Genomic DNA, 21,889 nt, shown 5'->3' with positions numbered 1-21,889 from the left:
CTTACACTTTTTTTTTTTACCCTACCTAGGAGCACAATTGAAAACCATGCATAACCTGAGATTACTGAGGGCAGACATGCTGGACTTCTGCAAGCACAAGCGCAGTCATCGCAGTGGAGTCAAACTCCACAGGCTTCAAACTGCACTGTCACTCTATTCAACTTCCCTCTGTGGCCTGGTCTTGTTGGTGGATAATCGCATCAGTTCATACAGTGGCATTAAGAAAGGTAAGTCATCCTCATTGAACTGGATTTCTTCTAGTTGAGTTGGGATTAAAAGTTATAAGACCACTTCTTTGCCTAATCTAAAAAATAATAATTTGACAACAGCCTATCAGTCTTCCTGTATGGGCTCTCATGTATAAATGGCAACATCCAGAGGGGTAGGCGCGTGGCAGGAGGAACAACAGAGTCTTATATGTTAAATACATTTTGCAATAAATCTGTTATCTTAATTGCAGATCCCTGTTATGGTGTTCAATTTTGAGTGGCACAACTAAAGCTCGTAGCCTGACCTCTAGCATTGTGTAGATTCTCTCTGATGAGTCTGCAGTAGGGTTGCCAGGTTCAAGGCCTGAGACTAATCCTGTATCTTTAAGAGAAGAGAAAGTCAGCCAAGTGCAGGTGTTCTTGCAACCCTGTAATGGGAAAAACCACAAGGTGGAATTCTCCCTTCCCCCTCCACAACTTTTAAAGATACAGAAGACCTCTTGGTTGCCAGGCCCGGCATGATTTGCACTATTTTTTAGGAAATATATGAAGAATTATCAGCAGGAAACTTGATTTAAATTCATTATTCCATTTTCTTTCTTGCTGATTTAAATCACTGGTTTAAACCTCTCTGATTTTAATTAATCCTTTATGCCAGAAAGACCTTTCCCTCCAACATCTTCTATTTGAAGGGAATGTTTTCGAATAGAAAAGCTTTTGATCACGTGAATTTCTGTCTCAGTCTGAAATTAAATATTGCAGAAATAGTTTCTTCTCTAGCGAGAACTGAGACCTTTTTTTTCTTCTTCAGATTTTGCGACAGTTTGCCAGGAATGCACAGAATTTCACTTTTCTGGGATTCAAGAGCAACTTGAAGTTGTTCAGCAGATTGTACTTTATGCCAGAGTGCAACACAGCAATAACTCCAAAAGACTGCATGGTCAGTACCAACTTGAGTTGCTCTCCTTGAAATATAGATATGTGTGTGAGAGTGTGTGTGTGTGAGAGAGATGCAGTCCTTGCCAGTAAAAACAAAGGCAAATAAATATTTCAGAAGTGTTGTGCAAGAGTGCAATGCACCATGCAATTTCCACTTATTTCCATTGGCTGGTCCTGAACACCAAAAGCACAAACCTTGGATTAGATCTATATGTGACTCTAGTTGTGCTTAAATCATAGGTTGTTCTAGGTTTGTCATTTAGGGAATAAGGTTGCTACTAATACATGCTTTTATGTTTCCAAGAGGACAGGGTCAGTAGCAAGTAATAATAATCTATTTTGTATATCTCACGAAGATTGGTTCCTGAAGTAGCTTGTTAAAATCCAACATGACACAATGAGACTTCATTAAACCCTCCAGAGTAGATTTTCGGGTTGGAGGCTGCAGGGTGGATGACAAATTGCTGAAAGTTACCTCCAACCCCATTCTGCTGATAGATGCATTCTGTCAGCAGCGCAGGACCTGCTAGGTGCCACCTTGTTTTTCAACCAATTGACCTAGGCCTGTGTGTGCGTTTTTCTGTCTCTTGCATTTTCCCATCTTGTGGCCACATGCCGTATTGTGCAATTGCCTTCCTCTTTCAATTTCCTTAGTACTCTGTATCAGCTCCAAGAAGTTCCCATTCAGCATATACAGTTCATTGACAGTCTTCAACTCCGGTGGTACAACTATTTATTGTCTTCTCAGTGTCATGTCAGCCGCTATGGCTAAGTTGCCTTTGGGCAGGCTTCATAAGAAGTCCCTCCAGGGAAGGTTCCTATGCACGTTTCACGTATCCTGTGATACACAGATGAAGTCTCTTTACCCAGCTGGGAATTCGCCAGCCTCTTCTCTAGTGGCTTTCCTGACATAGTCTGCTCGCAGCCGCCCCTTCCTGAATATGATCCCACTGTAACCACCGCAGCATCCTTTTCCATTTGGAATGTGCAATGCCGGGGCCATATTGTAGGTTGCTAGTAGCCAAAAAAGTTGTTGCAAGCAGCGTAGCCCACAGCTTCACACTACTCAAGATTTTCCACCCACTGTCATAATTCAAATATTTACTTGTCCAGACAAGGTTGCACAGAATCACAATCCTCCCCGTCTTTCTCGCTTCCAATCTGAAAGTGATACATCAAGCAAGCAATCAGTCTTCCTGCCATCCATTGTTTTTGTATAAGCAGTCTCTTTCAAATGGTCACTATCTGCCACACCTCTGGGGTGAAAAATCTGGGGTATTCCAGTCCCTAGATTTCTTTGCAACATCAGAGAATGTGAAATATGCCTCTTTTTTTGCTGAGGGGGCCACCCTTAGAACCAGAACTTTCAATACCTCTAATCTCAAGTGTTTGTCAGGATCGTATCAGATTATGCAGATTGCATCCTCGTAATCCTGCTTTGACTATGCAAGGCTTGGTTCATGACCTCCCATCCGAGGCATCATATCCTACCTGTATTCTTCCTGAAGCACAGAATGATACTGAATACTCCCTTCATACCCTATATGTATCTTGCATGCTCACCCAAGTATTCAGGCAATCTTCTAAACTCTTTATGTCCTCTATAGGATACCATACAGGATGTAAGCTGTCCTCCATAGCCTCTTCATTCTTTAGTGAGCTTTGTTACCAGTTTTGCTGCTGGCCACGGCCACACAGTTTCCAAGTGCCTCAGCAGCTTAACAGCTTGTTTAGTTTTTCAAGTCAGTCTGCATAGGGACCACAGAGCAGAACACATTGCTTATCTGTCACTGAAGTTGTTTAAGGAATTGTTGTGCAATCACACAGCCCTCGTGCCTCTCTGCTGCAAATCAATGTCAGTATTGCTGTGGCAGTTTTTGAACTGAACAGGAAGTCATGGGGTGCATCCTTTGGGGCATGCACGTTTGACCTAGGGTCATACTCTGATGTCAAAAAGGTCTAGAACATTCTGAAGATATTGTTCACAGGTTTTTGCACATGTCTTATTGCACAGATGACTTATTTTATTTTATTTATTTATATCCTGCCCTTCCTCCCAGCAGGAGCCCAGTTTAGTTTTTTGACTAGTCAAAAAACATCAGTAACAAGTAAGTAACCTTTCCTTACTAAAGTCTCCATATTCAATAGGGTTGGTGTGTATGTGTTGAGTGGTGATTCTTGCATACTGAGGAAGATGGAACATTCCTCCCTCCACCTTGATGAACTGGATGTGCTTTGTCAAAGAACATTCACACTGCATTTCTGTTCTTTTCCTAATCCCAGTGTTTGATTGTGCGCTCTGTGAGATGTCCTCTTGTTGATGCCCAAAGTCTGAGTTGTGAAAATCTCCTGAAAATCAGCTATGTTCCAAAATAGGCACACAAAATTAAAAAGTGCATTTTCAAATGTCAATTATTCCTTAGTGTTCGTGCTAATCGAGAGGTCATTTTCGATTGTGGCCCCCACCCTCTGGAACTCCCTTCCTTTAGACCTCCGCCGTGCCCCCTCCTTGATGGCTTTCCGCCGATCCTTGAAGACCTGGCTGTTCAGGCAGGCCTATGGGGTTTCTGGGGTGGGTTAGTTTTTAATGCTGCTGATTACATGTAAGAGTGGGTAGCTTAATTATTGAACGTTATTGTTATGGTTTTATATTGTATTTTATCCTGTTATTGTACGTCGCCTAGAGTGGCCGTTAATTCGGCCAGATAGGCGACTCAAAAAGAAAATTTTATTTTATTATTATTATTATTACTTGAGTTATAAATGTTCCATGTTCTTCTTTGTGTAGGATATGATTTGATCTTCCATTGTATGTCGTATATAACTAAATGTGTCTCCGTTATTTATTATGATATCCTAACATTTTTATCATCTACAGATTCCGGAAACAGAAACAGTGGCAATGAAGATAAGACTAAGAATATAGAACAAAACCAATCAAATATTTTACCTGGTACGTTCTGGTTGCGCAGCTGGTTCAGTTCAATAAGTTCCTTGCTAGAATTTATATTGTACTCTTACTTTGAGATACTCCTTATTAATTTGCAGGGTGGGGGGTGGTCTTTTCCCTGAGCCTCTACTGACTGTCTATTTGAGAAGCTCTGTTCAGTAACTGCATCCATACATGGTCGGGGTGGGAACTGGGCAGTGATTATTTGAGGAAGAAGAAACATAATGCAGATTTAAAGTTGAGGCCTCACTGCTGCCTCCACCACTGCTGCCCCTCCCCTCAGTTTGCAAGGGTAAATTCTGGTAAAAGAGGAAGAAACTAGCAGGAGAGGCTAGCAACGAGCTTCCCAATACTGGTATTATGAGCCAAAATAGAACTCCTGGAACTGGGGGAGAGGACTGAGCCACTGAGCTTATATCAAGAGTTCTGCAGGAAGGATTTGAAAGGCTGAGCTAATTACGAAACAAGTCATGGCAAACTCCCCCACCACTAAGTGTAGTGGCTTCTTTATTCAGGCATTGCCTCCTGTATATAGGATTAAGGCATCAACAAAGGGTTTGACTAGGAGCAGTCCGCAAACCCTAATTTTTGTGGATTGATTATATACCTAGCAGTATCCCTATTTCTCCCTTGGGGTGTAAGATGTTCTCAGCTGGGTTTGAGTGCCACCTACTGCTTGAAAGCAGGAACACTGTTATTTCAAAGGAAGTTACTAGTTCACTCTTCCTTTGAAGCCTCAGTTCATTCCTGCCTCAGGGCACTCACTGAGTCCAGCACATGGACAGCACAGGGAAGGACCTGCAGGCCCCTGTTATCAGTAACTCTGATCACCGTGATGCTGTACCCTCCCTTGTTGACAGTAGCCACACTTTCGGAGTGGATTGCTCTGCTATGCCTGAAGAGGTGCTCCAGGGGCCCTTGGCCAGTGCCCCACCTGGCCACCCTTTAGAACCGGCCCTAGTCCTTGCCATTTATTTATTTATTAGATTTGTTAGACGCCCATCTGGCAGAGGTTAATCTGCCACTCTGGGCGATATACAACAAACTACAATACACAATATTTATAGATACACGACCACCTATTTTAGCTCTGTCATATCCTACTACACAGGCTTTCTGTAATGGGGAGTGAGGAATGAGATTTAGATGATGTAAAAGGAAATGGGTGGTACCTCCCTCCTGTTTTTGTTACGTTTACTCCGTACATAGGCCCTAATTTTGGTACCCCTACGTGGTGTGTATCTTATAGTAATTTTTACATTGAGTTCTTGGGGGGGGGTTTTGCAATATTACAAGGCAAACTACAGTTTTTTTTATCATTTAATATCTATTCAGAACTGACGTAATGCTAAAACACATTTTTCACATTTTACTCCTTTCATTTGTTTAGTTTTATTGTAAACGGTTACAATATTTTTTCCCTTAGGAGAATTTTACATCACCCGCCATTCAAATCTCTCTGAAATTCATGTTACTTTTCACCTCTGTGTGGATGATAATGTGAGGTCAGGTAATATTTCTGCCCGGGATCCTGCAATAATGGGCCTCCGAAATATCCTCAAAGTGTGTTGTACACATGACATTACTACAGTTAGTATTCCTCTTCTGCTGATACATGATATGTCTGAGGTAAGCGCCTTATCGCCAATTATTGCTTTTTTCTGTTTAAAAATATTATTGTTGGGCCTCTCAGTCTAGATCAAACTGTTTTCAAACTGTGTTCTGGGAATTCTTTGCTTCCTTAGAAGTTTGTTAGATGTTCTTTAATGAGAAGGTCATTATTGCCTATGAGCTTTCCTGAATTATAGCTTGCGCACCAGTACCAATAATCCCTTGCACAGCACACCATAGCAGAATGGGGCCATCTTCTAGGGCAAGCATTCAGTTTGTGTGGATCACTGTTGAGGCCTTGAACTGACAATGTGCTCTGACATGTGTCTCAGAATCCCCTGTGCTGCAGAGGTTCTGTGGCAGATGAACTGATGTGTCATTTAAAGGTAGAAAGTTTGAAAAGTAATGAGTAGATTAGATCTGAATCTAATCAAGCTTGTTCTTAACAGTAAAATGTTGTGTCTCTGCAAAACCACAAGACTGTCTACACAGAATCAGTACTATCTAATCTATCTAATCTATCTAATCTATTTTATCTATCTATCAAATTTATACCCCGCCTTATGGCGAAAAGGCCTTCAAGGCGGCTTACAAAAAACATTTGTTTGAATGTAGTATGCCTTCCTAAAATGCATTGAACACGTTTGGATCTGTTTTTGAGTCATAATGCAGAGTGAGGGTGTCCCACCTAGATGCTGATTTACACCCAACAGTTTTCTGTACTGCCTTCTCTGAGCAGTTTTCCGGGCTGTATGTTTGTGGAGGGGAAGTGCATGATTTTTTTGCTCATGATCTCGCATCTGGTGCCAACGTTTGTGTATTTTTGATGCCAGGTGAAAACAATTTTATTTGAGCATGCATTTTGAATCAGGAATCCTGTGCTTTAATTTTTTTTAGCATTGTTTGGCTTGCCTGTGGCTTTAAATGTAGTTTTAAGCCTATTTTAAAGGCTGCCTTTCCTTTCCTTGTAATTTTTGTTGTAATGACAAATATTGTTGAATTCTATTTTGATTATTCTAATGTTACATTGTTCAGCACCTTGAAATCTGGTATGATAAGGGGGGTATAATTAGACTGATTAAATGCCGCTCACAGTAGCCATGGGTCCTTTTGAAGTTAATTGTTCCTGTGTATTGCACACACACACCACCTCATGTGGCTAAACAGCTAACCATTAAAAAAAAAGAATGAAGCTCATAGAATCATAAACATTGGATCTCATTTAATCTAGTCTCAGGTGCTTATTTTACCTCTTTAAAATGAGTCAGGTGTGTGAGTTACCAGCTCACAAATAAAACAGCGTCAGTCAATATTGAGACTTGTTACTTTGGGTTATACAAAAAAATCAGTTTGTCCGTTCATTCATAAGTTTGACAGTGAAACAGGAAACAACCCTACAAATGTCTATCAGAAGTAAGTTCAGCTGAATATAGTGAGACTTACTCCCAGATAAGCGTTTTATAGGATTGCAGCCTTTGTCTCATGGAGCAGCTTTTCTGAAGGGAGGCTTTGCTGAAAGTGTGTGTGCGTGTGTTAGAGATGTGTGTGTGATTTATGTGAGAGAGGGAGCAGAGCTTGGAAAAGTTACTTTTTTGAACTACAACTCCTATCAGCCCAGTCCAGTGGCCATGCTGGCTGGGGCTGATGGGAGTTGTAGTTCAAAAAAGTAACTTTTCCAAGCTCTGAGAGGGAGTGATGTATGGGGTCTGTGAATGTGAGAAAGACATGAGTTACGTATGTGTGGTCTAGGAAGAGAGGTTCACTTGGGCAGAGAGGGAGAGATTTATTTATTGCTAATGCCAAATTCCTCCATTTTTAAACTGTTTTTTTAATTCTCTTTTAGCTATAAGTATGAATGGTTTTAATATTGGAATTAGTTTAATTTTATTTTAATCTAGACTGTATGTTTTAATTATATGTGTTTTTTATTTGGAAGCCGCCGCGAGTTCCAGTTTTGGAAGGATGGTGGGGTATAGATAAAGACAACAACAACAACAATTATTATTATTATTTATTTATTTAAAATATTTCTATCCCGCCCTTCTACGCTATAATAGGGCACCCAGGGCGGCTTACAAAAATAAAATCAAACATGTACATAATAAAATTGTAAACAGTAAAATCACAAAAACATTAAAATAAATTAAAATACATAAAATACAATTAAAATACATAAAATACAATATATATATATATATATATAGGGATTGGTCTAAAGATCTGTATGTGGTGAGTGTCTGTGTGTGAGAGAGAACGAAAGAGGGAGAGGTATGTGTGAGAGAGGGAGAGGTGCTCCCGAGCAGAAAGGAAGACGTATGCATCTGTATCTGTGGGTCTGTATCTGAAGTATACAGGAGTGTGTATGTGAATGAGAAAGAGACAAAGATGCACGTGGTCTGTATGTGTGTGGTGAGTACATGAGTGTGCCATGCGTGCATGCAAGAATGTGGTGTGGTCCCCTTGTACATTTTCCCTGGTACAAGAGAATGTTCCCTGTTGTTGTTAGACAAGAACATCATCATTCCATGTGTGGTGGTGGGTGGTAATCAATATTGTTTGTTCTCCACAATCAAGACCAGCAGGACATAGCTGACAATCCCATGGGTAAGTATGAGGTTGGAGGTGTCAAGAACTGCTGGCCCCAAAACCTGGAAAACCAGAGGCTTGGTGCAGTAGGTGTGAAATTACCAGGGTAGAAACCAACCTGAAAGGTAGAACACTGCCACCACTCCTAAAGTCCAACCAACTTGGTTAAGCTCTCTGTTCTTTGAGACACAGTCCTCAAAAGTTACTCAGTAGCAGTTTGACCAATTGGCCAGGAACTGGTCCAGTTCTCGTCCAAGGAAACACTCCCAAAATATAAGTTAGAATTATTAATAATTGTTATTAATTGGAATTTTAATTAGTTAAAATTGAATCAATCACAGATAAAAAAGAACAAAATTAACTCAGTAACATATAGCTGCTGACAGTGGTCTTGGCAGGTTGAAGACCTGTGTGGTAAGGTCTTTTCCTGCTGGCAAAAGGAGAATAGAATGGGGGCCAACCATAGAGAGCCTCTATAGGAAGTAAGGTCCAAAGCCTAGGCACACACAACCACTGAAAAAGCCTTTTTCCTGTTTCAGCCAGATATGCCTCAGATTTTGGTGGGACACAGAAGTTCTTAAAACCTGGTTCATATAAGAGGAAATTGGCCTTCAGGTAGACTGGTCCCAGAATGCTACAACTATTTAATAGTGCATTCCTATACCCATGTATCTGGGAGTAAACTAACTTGAAACCTGTGGGATTTATTTCTAAATAAACATGTATAGTATTAATGCTGTAAGTTTCACTGTAGTCTATTCTATAATAGTTCTTTAGCTGGCTAAAATCTATCCATCTTTTCGGCTCCTTTTGAAGACTTTTCCTCTTTCAACAAGCCTTTTAAGTTGAGGCCTATCCCAGTCTGCGTCTGTGTTGGAATTGCTTTTAATGTGTTGTCTTTAATAATATGTTTGTAACCCTTTTTTGTTTTTAAAAAAGATGTTTTTAAAGCTTTTCAAAAAATGTTTTTAACGTAGTTTTGTTTTGATATAAATGAAATAATAAATAAATAAATAAAATGGGCTTGCTTTTAGCATCCAAGACTGAATTCACAGGAGTCGTTTCTTTGCAGCCTTCTGAAATGATTGGGATGCTTAATGTATTATTGAAATATGGCAACAGAGCCATGGGAACATAGCAGATGTAAACAGAGTTTGCTAGCATAAAATGTAATTATAGTTTGACTGCTAGAATCAGAGTTGGAGGGGACTTTTTAGGCCATCTAGTCCAACCCACTGCTTGATGCAGCGCTAGATCATCCCTAAGATAGCTGTCCAGCCTCCTCTTGAAGACCTCCATCAAGGAAGAACCCACAGCCCCTCTAGATAATTGGCCCCGTAGTCAAATGTCTCACTGATAAACGAAAGGAGGCATATATAAATAAATTTGGGGGTGGGGAAAGAGAATGTGTGACTGTGTCAACTCTGTACACTCTAGAATTATGAGATATTAAAGTAGGGGGAATGAAGAAATTGCAACCAAAAAGAAAAAACAGTTACTCGTTGTGACGGCTTAATTTGAGTCCTTTGCTGCATCTCTCGCTTTGCTTTTTCTGTTTAAAAGGCTGATATTTAATTGTTATTTAATCAATTTTCTTTTTAAAGGAAATGACAATATCTTGGTGTCTGAAAAGGGCAGAGCTTGTATTTAAGTGTGTTAAAGGTTAGTGCATCTGTTACGTTCTGTATTAATTTTTGAAAATGCCAGTTTCAGTTCAAGGGGAATGGGAGCACACGTATTGCATGTAGAAGATCCCAGGTTCAGTCCTTGACATCTGTGGTTACAAAGGTCAAATAGTAAAGATAGGAAAGATCTCCATCTGAGACCTTGGACTAACAAGTGACCAACAGAGAGCTTTGGCTATGGGACGGTACACAAATGCAATAAATGAATAAATAATGAATAACAAATCTAATAATAATTGGAAGCTGCTGTCACAGCACTGAACTAGTTAAACCAATGGTCTAAATCAGCCTTTCCCAACTAGTGGGCCACCAGATGTTGTTGGACCACAATTCCCATCATTCCTGACCATTGGCAATGCTGGCTGAGGCTGATGGGAGTTGTGGTCCAACAACACCTGGTGGCCCACTAGTTGGGAAAGGCTGGTCTAAATCAACATGGGGCAGCTTTCTATGTTCAACTGAAGTAGTAATTTACTTCATTTCTGAACTCTGAAAACCAGAGTGGTATAATGTTCAGAGCAGGTGTGGGGAACCTTTGGCATGCCAGATGTTGCTGAACTACAATTCCCATCAGCCCCAGGAAGCATGACCAATGGCCATGGATGATGGGAATTGTAGTTCAGTGTCCTGGCTTATGCCCAAAACATGACAGCAGGTGCACTTATAAGTAAGGAAGTTGTACTTTATTAAAGCAGATTAACGGTACAGATTTAGAGGCATGGGAAAGCCAGATACAGTTTAGGAGCTCTTACAAGGTGAAGGGTTGGCAGGAATTAGTCTGGTCTACGTACACAGGCCAGGATTCACAAGTCCAAGATGAGTTTATTTATTTATTTACTACATTTGTATACCGCCCCATAGCCGAAGCTCTCTGGGAGGTTTACAACAATTAAAACATTAAAAACAAATTAAAAATTTAAAAACACATATTTAAAAACCAGTTAAAACACATGCTAAAATGCCTGGGAGAAGAGGAAAGTCTTGACTTGGTGCCTAAAAGATAACAGTGTTGGGGCCAGGCATGCCTCATCACAGAGATCATTCCATAATTTGGGGCCCACCACCGAGAAGGCCCTCTCCCTTAATAAGAATTCCAAGGTGGCAAAGTGGTTCCAACAGGTTTCTCCAGCTACCTACCAAGCTTTTGAGGCAGAGAAAGCTCAGTTATGAGAATCCTCTCCTTGTGGCCTCAACTCAAGCGCTTCTCCATGGGGAGTGGAGTCTCCTCTTGATGTGCCACCTCTCCTTGGGAGATACCTCTGGACATGTCCTCTCATCTGAACACCTCTGCTCGGTTATAGCAGGCTGCGTCTCTGAGCCCTATGCATCCTCCACAGGCTGGCAAGGGGCAGCCCCTGGGTATCCCACGTTGTCAGGTCTGGGCACATCTGGGGGCAGTGGGGGGCTTCTTCAAAATGGCACTGCTGCATAGCTCCCTCCCCCTCGTCTTCCTCAGGTGCCTCCTACTCCTGATATGAATCAGAGAATTTACAGGGAACCATGACATTCAGCAACCCAGTTTAGAGTGTTGAGTTTAGATCAGGGAGACCTGGGTTCAAATCCCAGTTCAGTCATGAAGGTCACTGCATGATGGGTTAGTTACCAAGACTGTGTGAAGCTAATAATATTGGGGAGATTGTATAAACTACCCTGAGCGACTTGCTAAAATCTTGCTCTGTGGTATCCAAAAGCACAATTCTCTCACATTAATTCTTCTTTCCAAATTCAGAAAATCCTGCTCTCCTAAGGCTGTTTCTGCTCGTCTCTGCCTTGTCAAAGCAAAGCTTGATGAATGCCATCATGTCTCTTACATGCTTGGTTGCTTAAATAGGCATATTTGTTGTTATGTGCCTTCAACTCAGTTACAACTTAGGCGACCCTAAGAATCAGTGACCTCCAATAGCGTCTGTTATAAATACCCTATTCAGATCTTGTAAGTTCAGGTCTGTGGCTTCCTTTATGGAATCTATTCATCACTTGTTTGGCCTTCCTCTTTTTCTACTCCCTTCTGTTTTTTCCAGCATTATGGTCTTTTCTAGTAAATCATGTCTTCTCATGATGTGTCCAAAGTATGATAACCTCAGTTTCATCATTTTAGCTTCTAGTGACAGTTCTGGTTTAATTTGTTCTAACACCCAATTATTTGTCTTTTTCACAGTCCATGGTATGCGCAAAGCTCTCCTCCAACACCACATTTCAAATGAGTTGATTTTTCTCTTATCAGCTTTTTTCACTGTCCAACTTTCACATCCATACATAGAGATTGGGAATACCATGGTCTGAATGATCCTGACTTTAGTGTTCAGTGATACATCTTTGCATTTGAGGACCTTTTCTAGTTCTCTCATAGCTGCCCTCTGCAGTCCTAGCCTTCTTCTGATTTCTTGACTATTGTCTCCATTTTGGTTAATGACTGTGTCAAGATATTGATAATCCTTGACAAGTTCTATGTCCTCGTTGTCAACTTGAAAGTTACATAAATCTTCTGTTATCATTACGTTAGTCTTCTTGATGTTCAGCTGTAGTCCTGCTTTTGTGCTTTCCTCTTTAACTTTCATCAGCATTTGTTTTAAATCATTACTGGTTTCTGCTAGTAGTATGGTATCATCTGCATATCTTAAATTTTTGATATTTCTCCCTCCAATTTTCACACCTCCTTCATCTTGGTCCAATCCCGCTTTCCGTATGATATGTTCTGCAAATAGATTAAATAAATAGGGTGATAAAATACACCCCTGTCTCACACCCTTTCAGATGGGGAACCAATCAGTTTCTCCATATTCCGTCCTTACAGTAGCCTCTTGTCCAGAGTATAGGTTGAACATCAGGACAATCAGATGCTGTGGCACCTCCATTTCTTTTAAAGCATTTTAAAGCATGATCTACACAATCAAAGGCTTTGCTGTAATCTATAAAGCACAGGGTGATTTTCTTCTGAAATTCCTTGGTCCATTCCATTATCCAACATATGTTTGTGATGTGATCTCTGGTACCTCTTCCTTGCCTAAATCCAGCTTGGACATCTGGCATTTCTTGCTCCATATATGGTAAGAGCCTTTGTTGTAGAATCTTGAGCATTACTTGCTTGGGATATTAAGGTAACAGTTTGATAATTACTGCATTCCCTGGGATCCTTTTTCTTTGGAATTGGGATATATATTGAACACTTCCAGTCTGTGGGCCATGGTTTCATTTTCCATATTTGTTGACAAATCTTTGTCAAAATTTGGACAGATTCAGTCTCAGTAACTTGTAGCAACCCTACTGATATGCCATCTGTTCCTGGTGATTTGTTTCTTCCAAGTATTTTAATCTCAGCTTTCACATCACATTCTAAAATTTCTGGTTCTTCATCATACGGTTCCTCCATGAATGAATCTGTCATCCTTGCATTTCTTTTATGGAGTTCTTCAGTGTATTGCTTCCATCTTCCTTTTATTTCATCTTGGTCAGTCAGTGTATTCCCCTCTAGATTATTCAATATCCCTACTCTTGGTTTAAATTTCCCTTTAATTTCTCTAATCTTTTGGAATAGGGCTCTTGTTCTACTCTTTTTGTTGTCCTCTTCTATTTCTATACAATAACTATTGTAATAATTCTCTTTGTCCCTATGTACTAGTTGCTGTATTATTGCATTTAGGGCTGCACATGGAAAAGGAATAACCAGTTCCTTCTCAGATGGCTGTTGACAGTTATAATAAGAATTCCTGCTGAAATACATCAGTGCCTTGTGTATGGTATAATTTCAGATAAATAGACATCAATGAGGCTGGATTATCTATCACATTAGTTCTCTGTCTTTTGCTGCTATTATAGGAATTGCAGGTGGGAGCCACTTATCTAAAACCAATTGGTGTTTTCTCCTCACTTTTTGTAGTTTATGAAGTATTTAGAAAAAATCCAGTATGCTAAGAGCTTTGTCTTGTCCACAACAAAGTCTTTGGGAGTTCCCATTGATAAGTAGTCTTCGATTAAACAAAATCAGGCAGATAGACCACACCATAAACATATAAACATTTTGTTTGATCTAAGTTTCTGAGTCTGCGATACCAAGTACTATTAGTACATTGGGTCATTCATTCATTTGCGATCACTTGTGGCCGAGTAAGATTGTCTTCCAAGATAAGGTCTTTAGCGGTGGGTCTGTAAGTGACCGTGGAGGCCAACTCTGGATCCACACAGCCTCCCACAGTGAGGACATCGGTTTCCAGATGGAAGATGGTCACCATGAGGATTTGCTTGACGTGCCTTCCGCTTAGCTCGTTTGTCCCTTTCGCCCTGTACTCGTGCTTCTTCAAAGTCCATAGCACCTTTGATAATGGCCGGCCTCCAATTGGGAAGCTCATGGGCCAAGGCTTCCCAGTTCTCGATGCTCATGTTACATTTTTTTAGATTAGGTTTGAGAACATCTTTAAATCTCTTTTGCTGTCCACCGATATTCCGTTTTCCATCCTTAAGTTGGGAGTAAAGGAGCTGCTTTGGAAGACGGTGATCAGGCATTCGAACAACATGGCTGGTCAAGCCAAGTTGATGTTGGAGGATCATTGTTTCAGCACTGGTGGTCTTTGCTTTTTCCAATACGCTAACATTAGTCCGCCTATCTTCCCAAGTAATTTGCAATGTAAACCTATTTCTCTGCACTATGAATATGGAGGTGAGTGGGAGGCAGGAGGAATAAGGAGAAAAAGTGCACTCTGTTCTCCAGTCGTAGTCAAACCTTACATGAAAAACAATGGGGTGCAGGAAGCATGCTTCTGGGGTTGAGGTGTAGGGTAGGGAGGTGGGGCATTCTCTTCCAGTGATGTTCTTTCCAGTTCCATTCGATGTTAAGTTGTACTAGCAAAACTACTGAAAGTTCACAGTCCTTTAGGTCTCAGTAGTGGAACTCTGACATAACTTATACTGTTGACTCAGATGGGTCTTTTCTAATGTGAAGCTGCAGTCAGAAATTAGGAGTGTTTAACTGACTTTGCTCAGTACCTCCAACTGTCACGGAACTTAAGCAGCAAGTGCTATATAGAAAGGATGACTTACTGTGTCATCTTAAGTGAAGTAAACCTTGCGTTCCAGGATTCATGATGGAAATGGCTTCATGGGATGGAGGGATTTCTCGGACTGTTCAATTCCTAGTACCCCAGGTAAGTTAATGTTTTAAAATCTTCAGTTCTTGATATAATCTAGAATAGAAATGGATCATTGATTGTCCCCCCTTTTTTAAATTAAAATATTGTGAATCTCAATACCTGAAGGATTCTCCCAGACTCATGGTGTTACTGTTGATTTAAAATAAAGTAGAAGTGTAGCGTCTGCCCTTGATTCAAATCTTTATTCAGCTGTGGAACTCCTGAGCTGCTTATCTCCCAGCTCACAGGGTCATTCTAGGGATAAAATGGGGCACGAGCATCATATATATATATGCGCGCTATTTTAACTAGCAGGCAGAACTTTGCAAATACACGTGACGTTGAATCACACATATTTTTATTGTGAAATAGCTGTATGTATGAAATCAATAGATTTTATTTCATTATACAAATGAGATACAGTGCTTTGCAAAAGTAATCAGACCCCTGACCAATGCTGTCATGTTACTGAAATATAAAGGGCACATTGTAATTTCTTTCTGTATGGTATTTTATTTTGAAACACTGAAACTCAAAATCAATTATTGTAAGGTGACATTGGTTTTATGTTGAGAAATGTTTGTAAGAAACAAAACAAACCTGAAACATGTTGCTTGCATAAATACTCAACCCCTATTCTGTGGAAGCTCCTAGTGTAAATGAACACAGATGAAAGAAATTGCCCTATCGAGGACACAGTTACCTTACCATTGGCCTCCACCTGTGAACCATTAAAGTTTCTGTCATGCTGTCAGGATAAAAACCCCACTGTTGAAGGATCATTGGTCAGGCTGTGGATCGGAAGGAAAATGAAGACCAAAGAGCATTCTACAGAAGTGAGAGATAATGTAATACAAATGCATAGATTAGGAAAAGGGTACAAACTAATATCCAAGTGTTTGTATATCCCAGTGAGCACAGTTGGATCACTAATCAGGAAGCGGAAGCTGCATCGCACCACCCAGGCACTGCCAAGAAAAGGCCGTCCCTCAAAACTCAGTGCTCGAAGGCACATAACAAAATGAGTCTCTAATAAATAAACATCCTGCTAATGCATGGATATTGCTGGACTCCTTGGGGAGAAAGAGCAAGATATAAATTAAATAAAAATAACTTGTAAGAGAAGCTCAGAGGCTTAATCTGGACGAGCTATTGTTATGATGTGCCTTTAAGTCAATTTCGACTTATGGCAACCTATGAATCAGTGACCTCCGATAGCATCTGTTATCTTCCAGCACTATCTCGTGTTGCATTTTGGATACTCTGTTCATAGGGTTTTTGTGGTAAGAGGTATACCATTGCCTTCCACTGAGTTTGGATGCATCTTAGTCTGGTGTCTCAGCTTTGACCATTCCACTTTGGGTGCCCCTGCTAGGAGTCTAGCCTCTTGGTCTAGACTCCTGACGGCATTGCTCTCAGCTTCTTCTACACTCTCAAACCCCCTCACCGTGCTAAGGTGTGCATCCTAGAGCTTTATAGATTACAGCAAAGCCTTTCACTGTGTAGATCATGAAAAACTATGGAATGCTTTAAAAGAAATGGGGGTGCCACAGCACAGAATGAGCTATAGAGAACAAGAAAATGCTTACTTTGTCTCTTCTTGTTTACAGAGTATTTCTGAAGAAATGTTTTATCAACTGAGTAATATGCTGCCACAGATTTTCCGTGTCTCATCTACACTCACTCTGACAACCAAACACTGAGTGGTCTCAAAAAGGAACTACAGGAAGGCAACACTGGATTCCTTTTAATACATTAAGCACCTCCTTGTTAGTGGTGACCTGAATGTGATTGTTGTGCAAGTTCCTTTTAAAAGATGGGATTCAAAGACATCCGTTTAACACGCAAGATACTTTAATGCTTGCACAAGAGGGAGTGGTGGTTTGTTGACTCCCCACCTTCTGTATGCAGTCCCTCCTACCATATTGAATGCTGTTCTGAGAGAAGCTTCGGAAACAGTCTGGAGAAGGACAGAAAGAACTGTTGTAGGAAAGGCAGGGGCTGAAAAGCCTAGTGTGTTGTATGGAAGATCATGCTGCATTATATTTTTGAGTATAGAAATATAATTGTCAAAAAGAGATCAGTCCTTTTTTGTAGATGGGATTTATTGACAAACTTTTTCTCATATTTCATCTTGTATAACATTGATCTGCTTACCTTGGTGTTAATAAGTGTCTTGGTGACAGTTGACATTTTGTGTTTTTATGTTGTAGAAATGGTTACAACTTGCTTCAGCACACAGGTTGCAGTCCTAAGCTCATGTAGGCTGATTGCTCCTGGGAACAGTAGCCTATAGCCTCCCCACCCCCCATAATGTTTTGTACAACTTACCTGTGTCCAGACACCATGACATTGTGCATTTCCCTGCCTCTATTCCATATCGTTAACGACTGCTACTGACTGCTGGCAAGATGCAGAGTTTCAGAATATGAGTAAGTTGTGCTAAACATTATCAAGGGAGAGGAGGAAATTGTACATGTTACTCCTGTTTTCAGTTGCAGCCGTGTGTATATTGTAACATCCGATCTGATTTAGAAGCTAATTCAGTGAGCTCATTGCAACTTCCTTCCAAGTGGACTTGAAGCTTAATAGAGTGTTGGACTTGTTCTGTAATATGTAATAAAGAATGAAATGTGATAAACAAAACTTTTTAGAAGTATGATATATTTAAATAAAATCACAAAATCGTCTTGGTTATAAAAATTAAAGGATTATCTTTTTTTTTAAAATCTGAATTTATTACCCACCCTTCACCCAAAGGTCCCAGGGCAGGTTACAACCATTTAAAGGCAGAACCAAAAGGGGGAAAGTGCCAAACTGAAGGCAGGGAAGGGAGACAGGCTCTGGTGCTGAGTAGATTTATTGTATGCTTGATGCGTTTCGGAATTTGTCCTTCTTCAGGAGCTAAAAACGTAAAAACAAACTAAAATCATTGTCGTGAAGACAACACCACGGTCTTACATATTAACAAAATACTTTTAAAGACCACGTTCCATATGGCTCACTTTACATACATATTAAAATGTTGTCATTATGTTGCATCCTTAAACATTAACATGAAACTGACACCTTATGGAACTGTACTGTGTAGCTCACAAACAAATTCTTGTGCTAGCCAGCTACAACATAATACTCTCTTACTCTCCCCATAAAAACGCGAAGATAATGGCCTATACGGACCAGTGGAGATCTGTTTTCTTTACATTTTAATATGTATGTAAAGTGAGTCATATGGAATGTGGTCTTTAAAAGTATTTTGTTAATATATAAGACCATGGTGGTGTCTTCACGACCAGGGCCGGCTCCAGGAATGCTGGGGCCCTTGGGCATCAGCTTGCCCTGGGCCCTGGTGTGTGTGCGTGCACGTGGCCCCCCCACCTACCTGTCTGCTATCTTTTACCATTGCCCTTAACAAAGATGGCGGCTGCAGTTTCTCTAAGGGGATGACGCCTCCGCCGCCATCTTTGTTGATGGCACAAGTGCATAAGAACATAAGAAGAGCCTGCTGGATCAGGCCAGTGGCCCATCTAGTCCAGCATCCTGTTCTCACAGTGGCCAACCAGGTGCCTGGGGGAAGCCCGCAAGCAGGACCCGAGTGCAAGAACACTCTCCCCTCCTGAGGCTTCCGGCAACTGGTTTTCAGAAGCATGCTGCCTCTGACTAGGGTGGCAGAGCACAGCCATCATGGCTAGTAGCCATTGATAGCCCTGTCCTCCATGAATTTGTCTAATCTTCTTTTAAAGCCATCCAAGCTGGTGGCCATTACTGCGTCTTGTGGGAGCAAATTCCATAGTTTAACTATGCGCTGAGTAAAGAAGTACTTCCTTTTGTCTGTCCTGAATCTTCCAACATTCAGCTTCTTTGAATGTCCACGAGTTCTAGTATTATGAGAGAGGGAGAAGAACTTTTCTCTATCCACTTTCTCAATGCCATGCATAATTTTATACACTTCTATCATGTCTCCTCTGACCCGCCTTTTCTCTAAACTAAAAAGCCCCAAATGCTGCAACCTTTCCTCGTAAGGGAGTCGCTCCATCCCCTTGATCATTCTGGTTGCCCTCTTCTGAACCTTTTCAAACTCTATAATATCCTTTTTGAGATGAGGCGACCAGAACTGTACACAGTATTCCAAATGCGGCCGCACCATAGATTTATACAATGGCATTATGATATCGGCTGTTTTATTTTCAATACCTTTCCTAATTATCGCTAGCATGGAATTTGCCGTTTTCACAGCTGCCGCACACTGGGTCGACATTTTCATCGTGCTGTCCACTACAACCCCGAGGTCTCTCTCCTGGTCGGTCACCGCCAGTTCGGACCCCATGAGCGTATATGTGAAATTAAGATTTTTTGCTCCAATATGCATAATTTTACACTTGTTTATATTGAATTGCATTTGCCATTTTTCCGCCCATTCACTCAGTTTGGAGAGGTCTTTTTGGAGCTCTTCGCAATCCCTTTTTGTTTTAACAACCCTGAACAATTTAGTGTCGTCAGCAAACTTGGCCACTTCCCTGCTCACTCCTAATTCTAGGTCATTAATGAACAAGTGGAAAAGTACAGGTCCCAATACCGATCCTTGAGGGACCCCACTTTCTACAGCCCTCCATTGGGAGAACTGTCCGTTTATTCCTACTCTCTGCTTTCTGCTTCTTAACCAATGCCTTATCCACAAGAGGACCTCTCCTCTTATTCCATGACTGCTAAGCTTCCTCAGAAGCCTTTGGTGAGGTACCTTGTCAAACGCTTTTTGAAAGTCTAAGTACACTATGTCCACTGGATCACCTCTATCTATATGCTTGTTGACACTCTCAAAGAATTCTAATAGGTTACTGAGACAGGACTTTCCCTTGCAGAAGCCATGCTGGCTCTGCTTCAGCAAGGCTTGTTCTTCTATGTGCTTAGTTAATCTAGCTTTAATCATACTTTCTACCAGTTTTCCAGGGACAGAAGTTAAGCTAACTGGCCTGTAATTTCTGGGATCCCCTCTGGATCCCTTTTTGAAGATTGGCGTTACATTTGCCACTTTCCAGTCCTTAGGCACGGAGGAGGACCCAAGGGACAAGTTACATATTTTAGTTAGCAGATCAGCAATTTCACCTTTGAGTTCTTTGAGAACTCTCGGGTGGATGCCATCCGGGCCCGGTGATTTGTCAGTTTTTATATTGTCCATTAAACTTAGAACTTCCTCTCTCGTTACCACTATTTGTCTCAGTTCCTCAGAATCCCTTCCTGCAAATGTTAGTTCAGGTTCAGGTTCAGGGATCTGCCCTATATCTTCCACTGTGAAGACAGATGCAAAGAATTCATTTAGCTTCTCTGCAATCTCCTTATCGTTCTTTAGTACACCTTTGACTCCCTTATCATCCAAGGGTCCAATTGTCTCCCTAGATGGTCTCCTGCTTTGAATGTATTTATAGAATTTTTTGTTGTTGGTTTTTATGTTCTTAGCAATGTGCTCCTCAAATTCTTTTTTAGCATCCCTCATTGTCTTCTTGCATTTCTTTTGCCACAGTTTGTGTTCTTTTTTATTTTCTTCATTTGGACAAGACTTCCATTTTTTGAAGGAAGACTTTTTGCCTCTAAGAGCTTCCTTGACTTTGCTCGTTAACCATGATGGCATCTTCTTGGCCCTGGCGGTACCTTTTCTGATCTGCGGTATGCACTCCAGTTGAGCTTCTAATATAGTGTTTTTAAACAACTTCCAAGCATTTTCGAGTGATGTGACCCTCTGGACTTTGTTTTTCAGCTTTCTTTTTACCAATCCCCTCATTTTTGTGAAGTTTCCTCTTTTGAAGTCAAATGTGACCGTGTTGGATTTTCTTGGCAATTGGCCAGTTACATGTATGTTTAATTTAATAGCACTGTGGTCACTGCTCCCAATTGGTTCAACAACACTTACATCTCGCACCAGGTCCCGGTCCCCACTGAGGATTAAGTCCAGGGTTGCCGTCCCTCTGGTCGGTTCCATGACCAACTGATCTAGGGAATAGTCATTTAGAATATCTAGAAACTTTGCTTCTTTGTCATGACTGGAACACATATGCAGCCAGTCTATGTCCGGGTAGTTGAAGTCACCCATTACTACCATATTTCCTAGTTTGGATGCTTCCTCAATTTCATATCTCATCTCAAGGTCTCCCTGAGCATTTTGATCAGGGGGACGATAGATCGTTCCCAGTATTAAGTCCCTCCTGGGGCATGGTATCACCACCCACAACGATTCTGTGGAGGAGTCTGCCTCTTTTGGGGTTTCGAGCTTGCTGCGCATGCGCATCTCTGCCGTCAACTAAGATGGCGGCAGGGGCTTCAGTTCCTTAGGGAAACCGTGGCCGCTATCTTCGTTAAGGGCAATGGTAAAAGACAGCAGACAGGTAGGTGGGGCTGTGGAGGGGCGACTGAGAGCCCCCCTGTAGCTCCATGGGCCATCGGGCCAGTGCCGCACCTGGCCACCCTTTAGAACCAGCCCTGTTCACGACAATGATTTTAGTTTGTTTTTATGTTTTTAGCTCCTGAAGAAGGACAAATTGCAAAACGCATCGAGCATACAATAAAGCTACTCAGCACCGGACCCCATCTCTCTTTCCCGCCTACAACCATTTAAAAACATAAAAACAGTTAAAAACAACCCAGCTGGAGTTAGCAAATGAAAAGTTATGAACATTATTGTAATTTTCAGCCATTTCCAGAATAGAATTTTCTTTCAGTGGTGAAGTATTTCATTGTCAAGAAATGCAAGGTGATGACGCAGGAATGATGATGCAGAGTGAAGCACTGCAGTCA

At 41.1% G+C, this 21,889-nt stretch overlaps 1 protein-coding gene across 3 annotated transcripts in view; it reads left to right on the top strand.

Moving 5' to 3' along the window:
* The window catches only part of C3H12orf4 (chromosome 3 C12orf4 homolog), a 33,440-nt gene extending 15,629 nt beyond the window's left edge, over positions 1-17,811 (top strand). The window contains exons 8-15 of one of the 3 annotated variants that reach the window (XM_061621094.1): positions 30-227; positions 1,021-1,149; positions 3,212-3,256; positions 4,027-4,101; positions 5,525-5,727; positions 9,900-9,957; positions 15,051-15,118; positions 16,714-17,811. In XM_061621094.1, coding sequence (XP_061477078.1) covers positions 30-227; positions 1,021-1,149; positions 3,212-3,256; positions 4,027-4,101; positions 5,525-5,727; positions 9,900-9,957; positions 15,051-15,118; positions 16,714-16,806 — 869 coding nt within the window. In that variant the 3' untranslated portion in view covers positions 16,807-17,811. Of the gene's footprint in view, positions 1-29; positions 228-1,020; positions 1,150-3,208; positions 3,257-4,026; positions 4,102-5,524; positions 5,728-9,899; positions 9,958-15,050; positions 15,119-16,713 lie in introns of all 3 variants that reach the window. The other 2 variants (XM_061621093.1, XM_061621096.1) reach the window with 2 other exon arrangements.
* Positions 17,812-21,889: the final 4,078 nt, after the last annotated feature.

The sequence above is a fragment of the Rhineura floridana genome, chromosome 3 (genome assembly GCF_030035675.1).
Source record: "Rhineura floridana isolate rRhiFlo1 chromosome 3, rRhiFlo1.hap2, whole genome shotgun sequence".
Lineage (NCBI taxonomy): Eukaryota > Metazoa > Chordata > Lepidosauria > Squamata > Rhineuridae > Rhineura > Rhineura floridana.
Note: the sequence above shows the minus strand (reverse complement) of the source record. Positions and strands in the feature narration are given on the sequence as shown.